General features: G+C 31.0%; 1 protein-coding gene across 1 annotated transcript; it reads right to left on the minus strand.

Annotated features, from left to right (window-relative positions):
* Window positions 1–4,184: 4,184 nt before the first annotated feature.
* On the minus strand, window positions 4,185–5,842 carry LOC125210440 (alpha carbonic anhydrase 4-like). Its single transcript, XM_048109998.1, has 6 exons — window positions 5,831–5,842; window positions 5,622–5,728; window positions 5,335–5,437; window positions 4,839–5,003; window positions 4,644–4,697; window positions 4,185–4,341 (listed from the first exon to the last, which is right to left on the minus strand). The coding sequence occupies exons 1-6, from the start codon at window positions 5,840–5,842 to the stop codon at window positions 4,264–4,266; spliced, it is 519 nt and encodes a 172-aa protein (XP_047965955.1). The 3' UTR covers window positions 4,185–4,263.
* Between the last annotated feature and the right edge of the window lie 4,931 nt (window positions 5,843–10,773).

The following is a 10,773-nucleotide window of genomic DNA, read 5'->3' on the forward strand; positions in this document are numbered from 1 at the left end:
TAAAAACTAATAATATTAAAAATTAAATGTAAATTGAGTTTAATTGATAGGACAAACACTAGGGCGAAACCATTATAAAAAGAAGGAGCGGACTAAGAAATGCTGATATGGCAATCACTAGGGCGGACACTAGGGTATCCTGCTCATACGAATGGTACTCGGTATTGAGCTTGTAGCATACCATTTTCTTCACAAACATGTAAGAAAACGTGACATGAATATTGTAACCAAAACTAGCAAGGTTTCACAACTAGGCCCATTTCAATTTAATATATTTATTTAAATTATGATATTTTTAAAAAATTAAATTAAAATAGCTAAAATGTTAAAAAAATATATAATTGAAGTTACATTTAATCAAATAAAATAAAACACGTAAATTCTAGTCTGTCTAAATCTAACAACAAAGTTTTCATGTTTTTAGCACTAGACCTCCATTATGTAGGATGTTTGTCATCGTCGTCATTCATTCGACTTCTCCTATTTTACAATAGTTTTCTTTCATATTAATAAAATAAAACTAAGATGAAGACAAGCATTGTTTTAAAAACATCACCGCATCGACTAGTTCAATCCATTCGGCCACCAAATGGTGCTTTATTTTATTTTATTTTATTTTATTTTATTCATTTCCCACAATAAAATCGATGGACTAACGAGTAATCTCACACTAAAGAAATCAGTTGGATCATTCGTGAATCGCTGACCAATCGAATCGATTTTTAAAATTTTGCAAAATAGATTTTAAATTTGTGGCTAATGAGAGTTGATCGCATGAGTATAAACGATGAATGAAACCCATTAACCACAACTAAAGATTTAATGGTAATTAGATGCAGGCTAATCGAGTTGAAATATTATCAGACAAAAAGTTTACAACTCTAATCTTATGGGGTTTGGGCTAGCCTAACGAGCCAATTGAGCTAAACCTTTTTATTTTTATAAATAAAAACATTTATGAATATTAAAGATATTAATCATACTCCTATAACAAACACTATCACAATTAAGTACTACTAATAGAAAAAACTTAAAAAAAAGACATTGAATAAGAATAATGTTTTGATAAATATAGAGTTGTCTAAGACATTGAATAAAAATAATGTTTGATAAATATAGAGTTGTCTAATGATTTAATTATAAGATATAAGGATATACGATGATGACTGTGATAATTGTAAAATTAAAATAAAAATGATTAACAATAAATTTTGAAGTGTGGTTTAGAAGTCAGAATATTATCTATAGTGGACTTGAATTTTCAATTTATTTATTTATTATTATATGCTTTTAATAAAAAAATAATATGTTTATATTTGGTGTTGATTATAATAAAGAAGACATTCTTCATGGTGATTCGAAGGATGTGTCATACAAGCCTGAAAGATTCAAAGTGAAGGAAAATGAAAATCTTGTATGCAAATTAAGAAGAGCTTGTATGATGTGAAACAAGCTCCAGAACAACGGTATAAGAAGTTTGATGGTTTCATGATGGAGATTCGCTGTAAGAAATGCCACATAGACATTGTTGATACTACAAGAGATTTGACAAGAATTATTTTCTCATATTATTATATGTTGATGGTAGGAATTGATGTAAAGATGATGAATGGATAAGGTGAAAAAATAATTATCTGAACGATGAGAGATGTTGGAGAGACCAATTAGAATTTGAGCATGACATGGAGGCAGGAAAATCATATCTTCCGCATGCTAGTTACATTTGAAAGGTCCTATAAAAATTTAACTTGCATGATATGAAGCCTGTAAGTATGTCTTTAAGAACTAACTTCAAGTTGTCAAAGAAGGAGCTACCACATAGAAGGGAAGAACATGTCGAGATGATAAAAGTTCCTTATGCTTAAGAATTGACGGTATTATTTATGCTTTTGTGTGTACAAGCCTGCTATTGAATAAGCAGTAGGAGTAGCGAGTCAGATCATGGGTGTTTCGGGCAAGCAACATCATGAAGTAGTTAAATAGACCCTTCGAAATTTACATGTTTTAAGGCCTATGTTTGACTTGTTTTGAATAAATACCATGTGAATTATGTTTAACATTGATAAATATTTCTATATGTTGGTATCTTGTTGTGTTTGTAGAGTTTTGATGGTAAAACGACAAAACATTATGAATAGATTCCATTCTCTTCATCTTCGAAAGATTTTCATGTGGCCATCTCACACGCCTCAATCAAAGTTTTGTAGAGAAAGTTATGGTCATTTTACGAACGATCAATGTGCAGTGTAGTCAAAAGCTGACGAGAATAAATTCAAAATATTAATGTGATCCAAATCTTTTCTATTATATCAACCTTTTTCAAGCCTATTAATACCCCATGACCTGCATCCAGTGGCGGATTCAGAAATTGTAAATTGGGGGTGCGAATTATATGTACATAAATACATAAGTAGCACGTATATAAAAAATACTAAATCTTGAAATACTATTTAATTTTAAAATGAGATAATGTAAATAGTTACTAGAAATTAAAGTTCCAAATTCATATAAAAAACATTAATATATGGAGTACTTAATTAAGGTTAATAATAAGAGGCAAACTAAACTAAAAACAATGTGATAATAAAATCAAATCACAGCAAAGATAATTTTCTAGTTTTAAAAATTTGAATTAGAAAGATAATGAAAAAAATAACTAATATATGCAAAAGTAAACAAATAAAAATATAAAGAAAATAAAAATTACCTAATATGCAAAATGAACTATAACTACCAGAGATAATATGCAAAACTTGATAAAGAAACTCTAAAACCCAGAATCCTTTCCTATATACTGTACGAAAGGGAAAAAAAAGGGCTTCTAACTGTAACTACAAAAGATAACATTAAAAATCAAAACATAATAAAAAAACAAAAACTTCTAACGGTAACAGTACTAAATATAATAAAGAAACTAAAATACACATACTAATATATTGAGCTAAAAAAAATTACACAAGTCCTCCACTTTACGTAGACAAACCATTTACCACTGGACCACCGCCTCATTTAGTAATCTCCATAATAATAGTATGAATAGATTTTACATATTTGGCAGATAGGATATATCTCTGGTGGCCTGTATATGTGAAGACAACCCTATGCCTAACAGATCCAACGAAAATTTACTTTACGCAATGACAAGAGGCTGCACGGAAGGATGTAGAGCGAACATTTAGTGTGCTCCAGTCGTGATGGGCTGCGGTGAAGGGCCGTCACAAACTGTGGTATGACGACTGCATTGCTGATATCATGTATGTATGTATCATCATGCATAACATGATAGTCGACAATGAAGATTCACAACTCACCGATTGGGCCAATGAAGATGCTGCCAGACCAAGCCACGGTGTGGCCACCGCCCCTGTACAAATGGGTATACCCCGTGGCGATGCTGAAAGGGTTCAAGCATTTGCTACTATGCGCCAGCAAGAAGCCCATAGTCGACTCCAACACGATATAATTGAAGAGTTATGGGCACGTAGGGTTGCACATTGGTACCGTTTGTATTTTCTTTGAATGGTTGTTTAATCGTTGTATATTTTTTCCAAAATTGTAATACAACGAAGGTTTTCGAATTAGTTAAACTATGTTTTTTTTCTCCAATTCATTTCGTTGTTTTGGGTATTTCTTTTCTCAAATTCATTTAAATTGGAGGGCACCTGGGCTGTTGCTAGGCTGTTCAGTTGACGATTGCTGGGATAGGGCATTGACTATGTTGTGGGAAGGGCATGATGATGTGACAGGAGGAGTTTTAGGTTAGGCTATTACTATGTTGTGGGCCTGTGGCTGGGGCAATCCAATTATGGATGCTCTTAGCAGCTGTTTACTATTTCATCCGTTTCTTCATAGTTGAGTCATTTTTCTATCATGTGATGCTCCTTTATATTTCCATATATGGTACTCCAATAATTAACTCACTTTTTCTTTCTCTCTTACTTTATTTTTCCTAAATTATCACTTTTCATGCTTTATTCTTTCTAGTTTTCCCTTTCTCTTATTTTATCTATTCTATTATCTACTCACTTAACAAAATAAACATTCATTTCTTAAACTCCGTGCCTAAAAAAAGTATCTCAACTATGAAGAAACGTAAATAGTACAATGATTTTTACATACGTGATTCATATGTCTGTAATATTCAATTATTAGAAATATTAAAGAAAAAATAATTCTTTCAGACTTTAAAATCCACAATATTTAAATAAGGAAATTTGGTTTGATAAAATAGAGTGCTACTTGACTCATTGCATGCTAGATTTCTCATAAAGAGTGGGGATGATACTTTAACACCATTCTCCCATTGAGAGGTTGAAGTGGTCTTGTGTTATTTTTGAAACCCTGTATTAGAAATAATCATATTAATGATAATTAATAAAAGAGAAAACTATTTTTCTATGTATATATTCATATAAGTTACTAGCATAGTCGTCATTTGAAGAAAAAAAATGATAAGGTGATGCTAACAAGTCGGAAAAAGGACCACAAATGCCATATCACATCATTGAGTCTACACGACCTCAAATTTTATTATCATAATTTTTTTTGATGTAAATTTTAACCTTGTAATATAGATATACAATAAGGTTAAAATTTTATTATGCATATACAATAAGGTTAAAATTTATGATTGTTGTACTCACATCATGGGCAGCTTTCCTTAATATTGTAATTTGCTCCTTTGATGCCGTTCTCACCTAAATTACATAAAAAAAAGAACAATTTCAAGAACACAAAACTTATAATAGTGTGACATGTCAAAGACCATTGCATGTCATTTCAATTCTTATTTCTTTAATTTATATTAATGGTATTATTGTTTAGGATATAAGATTAACCTTATTAAGGAGTGTCCAAAGAACATCTTTTGTGCATGGAGGAGTTGTGAGAGAACCCATATATCTATAATACTTTCTGCTTCCAAACTTGATATCCCATGGATCAACATCACCCAAATCAATTTCTTCTTCACCTTTTGTTAAATTATTAGTACTTTCTAAAACCTGCATTTGATAAATCTTTCATTTGTTAGTACAAGTTTATACACATTCTTCTACATACGAGTTAATTGGTGGACAATCAATTTCAACAATTGAAAGTGTGAATTCGAATCACAATCCCATGTTGAGGCCTTTTGGTTTACGAGCATCCTAAGAGGAAGTTATTGTAACAATTAATGAAGCGTATTGTAATCGGTAAGACATTTTTTCTCCAATCAATACAATGAATATTCTCTTCACCCCAGGTAGGTATATGTGCACCAAAGTGTGTGAGTTGTAACTAGAAAATAAGTTACATTATTTTAAAATGACGATGGTACCCCTTACCACTTTCCTTATTGAGAAACTGATCAGAACGTCCTAATTGATATAGGATAGCAATTACTGCAAGCTGTCCTTCAGAACTTCTATGGAGCATGTGCAGTTCCATGTCGTACCTATAATGAAGGTACAATCTTACAATGCAATCATACAATATTTATTTTCATCAAAAGTTGTTTAGGTCATATCACACTAGATCATCTATTACCATATCCTTTTAAACCACATACTTACTCAATTCACTAATATACACCAACAAAGTCAACAAAATGCAAAATTGATACGGTAGAAATATGAAACCTTCGTCCTCCGAGCGTATGTTCAGAAGGCGTGTGCCAGTGACACTGTACTAAATCGTACGTGTTGCCAGTGAGATGTACGCTCCCGGCATATCTATTCCATTGAACCTAACAATAACAGCAAAAAAAAAAAAATCATATATGGTGTCTCATATTCAATAATTTTCTCGATTCGACTTGTTTATATCCTTAAACGAACGATGTAATCACCAACGTAGTCATAACATGATTTCGTAAATTCCTTAATACAGCAAGAGCTGGTCTATAGTTTCTTCTTATTTTCCCTATTTGAGATGAAACCATAACTCTTTCCTTGATAATATTGATTGGGGATTGGAAATTTCCAATTGAACATAATTTCCATTCTTCTTTGAGACTTCCCCAGCATTCCGGACCCTTTGAAGAATTCTTCAAATATGAAAATCCAGGTTCATTATCTGTAATTAGGACACATATTAATTTACTAAGTGAGTTCTAAAGCAAAGAGATATATAACTAAAATGACAAATTACAATTCTCTATTCCTAATTGTATCTTATAGACTCAATATGAAAATTAAGGTATAATAGTTGTGAAAACAATAGTTAATGGTACTTTTAAAACATTGTAACTAACACATCTTTATGGCTCGTTTGCTAGGAGTGATCAAAGTGTATAGTATAAATATGGGTAGGAAAACATACTAAAATATCATTATCATGCATTTATTGTACTACTAAAACAAACATAAAATATTGAAATATCGCTATACTGTGATTTTTGGTACACTAGCTTATCATATTGGAAAGCTTTTCGTATGGAAAAATAGGCATTTTTATATGCCATGGAAGGTATAAACCCTAAACCTTTAGTATATACCATAATACTACAGTATATACCTATTTTTTTATACCACAATAACAATATAAACCAAATTTTTGGTATATCATGGTAGCGATATATCTCGCTATGGTATATACTGAATTTTCATACCGCACCAAATATATATAATGGTATAAAAAAGATTTTGGTATAATGGTATTTTCATTTGCTGTACTAAAATCTAGTTTATCTCAAAATATACTAGACATATTGAAAAATTGGTATACTATCGGTCTTAGAAATTGGTACAGTGTCAATATGGACATGTTATTCAATTGTACTGACTATTCTATAAGGTATACAATATGAAAACTTTGGTAAGGTATATCGTACGAACTTACCCCTAAATTAAGAAAAATAAAATAAAAATGATGATATCTTTTTATAGAACTAAATTATGAAAGATAAAATTGACACAATTCTAAAAATTATTATAAATATATAGACATATATTTCCTCCCTTACAAGCTGCTTAATGCGTATCTTTTGAGTACAAAATAAAAGAAAGTAGATGTTTAAAGACTAGATATAGATTAAAAAGTGAAAATAATGTAAGTAGCTTAAGACAACCAGATATGAAATAAGGTGAAGTAGATTGAGATGAAGGGATAGTATATAAATGCATGTATATATATGTATGGTAATTTGGTTATAATGGACACTTCAATTTCAATCAATAAATAATATACTACTACTAACAATTTATAATAACTTACCAACTTTATCATATCGATTTTCAGAATGGATGGCCATGAGAAGGGAAAAACCAATGAGACAGGCAATGAAACGATGAACGGAGCTGCTCCTGAGGCCGCCCATTCCCGCCGTGAATCAGTGGTGGCGCGGCTGCTGGTAGCTCTTCACTTCCTCCGCCTTTGGCTGAATAAGTGATCCAAAATTATAGAATCGAATCAAATGTTTTAATTAGTCTAAACCCTTGCATGCATGCCTATATATTAGATATATATGTCCATTAATGGGAAAAATGAGAGATTTGGACTCCTAAGATTGTGGAGAATGAGTCCAAATCCCAATATTTGTGGGTCATGTAAAGGTTATGAATATTATTACTTATATTAATATGCGTCACATATTATTTAAGTTAGTCAGTCAGCATTCTTAAATGGACTCTGATTATCATTTCTTAGCTTTAAGTATTTTTTTATTTATAGAAAAAATGTGTATATTGATGGATTTTTTGGCCATGTACGACTAGGTCTGGAGTAGGGGTGGGTCGATACGATATATCGTATCGAAAACGTTGTATCGTGTATCGTATCGAAAATATCGATATGAAAGAATTTCATATCATTATCGTATCGAAAGTTTCGATATAAAAAAAATTCATATCGTTATTGTATCGATATTTCGATATATCGTACCGAAATTCGATATATCGTTAAATATCGAAAATAAAATATCGATATATATCGAAAATATCGATATATCGAAAATTTTCGATATATATCGTATTTTCGATATAAAACGATATATCGCGATATAAGGAAATTCATATCGTTATCGTATCGAAAACTTACGATACGATATCGTATCGTATCGAAAATTACGATATATCGAAAATTCGATAATTTTTCGATATTTTTCAATACGATACGAGCGATATATCATTTTTTCGGTATTTTTCCCCAGCCCTAGTCTGGAGTACATAATAAAGAAGAGAACAACAAACCCTTTTTTTCGCTATAAAGTTTAGTTTGTACACTTCTTCACAAATAATTTTATATTTTGTTGATCATGCAGAAGACATGAATGAAACTTTTATACAGTGACACACAGAGACGAAGCCAGAAACTTTACGTTGGGGGGCCCGAGGTTTAGGTATTTTTTAGTGTTGGCATCGTCGAAAATTTTTTTAGCATCAGCAATGGAGAATTGCAAAAGATATAGTAGATGAATAATGGGAGGAAAAAAAAAAGAATGCATAATAGAAATTAGAATTATGCTAGTACTATATGTGCTTATTATCCTTATAAAACAAGGTGCAAGTAAATTAGAGTAATATAAAACTAAAAGTTGGATATATGCAAATAAAATAGCAGTTAGAGTAAAATTATTAGACATAAAAGTGTAAGAAAATAAAATAAGGATATATTTTTTTTTTATAGGTAGAAGGATTTGAACTTGAAAACAAAAAAATATACTGTAATTAAGAAACTAAAACAAATTCTTGAAAGTAAAAGTGTAAAAATAATGATTTGTTACTTAATGAATTGAATTTTGGGAACATCAAATAAACTCCTAGATATAAGAGTGTAAAAAATAAAGCAAAGAAAAAAAAATTGAATTTTAGGCTCAAGAGGGGGTCAACTTGGGAGCATAAACATGCAAGTAAATTGTGCAAAGGATAAAAAAATGAACAATTTGCTGGCTTAGGGATTCGAACTCAGGTAGTGCAAGAACAATGACTTGGGCTAAAACCAACTGGGCTACTCACAATCTTTATCTTTGTAATACTAGTATATTTATAATAATAATTGTATAAGCCGGGGGTGGCTTCGTCACTGGTGACACATCATCATATAATGTTAGTATGCCTTGAATCCGTTATAGTTTGCCGCTAGCCGAACAGGAGTCTCACTGTGTATTGGGCCTAGCCCGTTGTCTGTGTGCCTATTTATATAGAAGTAGGACACATAACTCTGTAATATGAAAACACTCTGAATAATATTTGTTCTCCATTTCCGCCCGTGGACGTAACCAATGCAACGTTGGTGAACCACGTAAATCTGTGTCTTCTTTACGTTTTCTATTTATCTCGATTACACAATTGCTCTATTCTGTCACACCATATAATATACTCACGACTAACCACATAATACATATTTACACAAGAAATAACATTATTTATAATAAAATATTTAAAGGAGGTAGTTTGTTATGCAAATAAAACACAATAAAATCACTATCAAGGTAATTATTGATACCCCTCTAACTGCTTTCTGGATTGCCCAATATCTACATTCAAAGGTGGACACATAAAAAAAATATTAGTAGGAACTAGTCTAACACTTACTATCTAACTAAGAGATGAAATAGTTTCTACTCCTTCTGTCGCTTAAAATTTGGCACCATCTGACCTTACACGAGTTTTAAGAAATGTAGTAGAAAATGGGTTAAAAAAGTTAGTGGCATGTAAGTCCTACTTTTATATATTAGTTTTAAAATAAAATATGAGTGAGAATGAGTTAGTGGAATGTATGGTCCACTACTAAAAATGGTAAAAGTGAAAGATGACAAATTTTAGGGACGGACGAAAAAGGAAATAAATGACAAATTTTCAGGGACAGATGGAGTATGTTATAGTGGTGTTTGTGTTGCTAAAGTGCTGATAACTAAAGTATGCATATTCTCATTGACCGAAAACATTGCAGAATTTGTTTGATCGTATCACAAAAAATATCTTGAAAACTTCTTTCTTGACCATATTTCTTTTTTCGATGTATGTGCATGCCCCTTAATCAAGTGCAGTATTTTCTTTGTACTATATCACGAATAGCAAATACTCTCCCCTCCGGTCCCATAAAAATATGTGCACTTTCTATTTTCGTCCGTCTTACAAAAATATGTGCATTCCATTAATTCTGAAAAGTTATATCAATTTAATAATATAAGTCCTACTATCCACTAACACTACTTTAACTATCATTTTCATTCTCTCTCTTACTTTATCATACAATTATCCTCATCTCTCTTACTTTACCAATTTTGTCTTAATTCTCGTGTCATACCCATTGCCTATATTTATATGGGACGAAGGGAATATCTGGCCTTGGTTTGGTTGTACTGGATCACTAATCATTCAAAATCCAATTCATCTTCTACTTGAGGTTGAGTTCTTACTAATTCAAAAACGGATTCAATTGGAGAAGAAGAGTTACCTCTACATATTTTTTTAAAGAAATATTACATCTTCTATATAGAAAACCCTTTTTATAAATTAGAAATCCAATGTATATTTACATATCAATTTCTCATAATAAAATAAATATGAATTACTGTACAAAACAAGTTTTTGGCATAATAAATAAAATGGATATTGGCACCTAATATCATGGAACTTTCAAAAGGTTGGTTTTTCCATGAACTTTGAAAATTGACAAATAATATCACGAACTTTACCCTTAGTTTGTTATTTTCCACCAATGAAAAAATTCCGGCAAATAATATCATGATACAGATTTTTTTTCGTGATTTCTCGACTACAACTTCGAGAGCTTCAAGTTTTTCAATCTTTGAGGATAGTTTTTCTTGAAGCACACCATCCAAAATTG

The sequence above is a fragment of the Salvia hispanica genome, chromosome 3, assembly GCF_023119035.1.
Source record: "Salvia hispanica cultivar TCC Black 2014 chromosome 3, UniMelb_Shisp_WGS_1.0, whole genome shotgun sequence".
NCBI classification, from domain to species: domain Eukaryota; kingdom Viridiplantae; phylum Streptophyta; class Magnoliopsida; order Lamiales; family Lamiaceae; genus Salvia; species Salvia hispanica.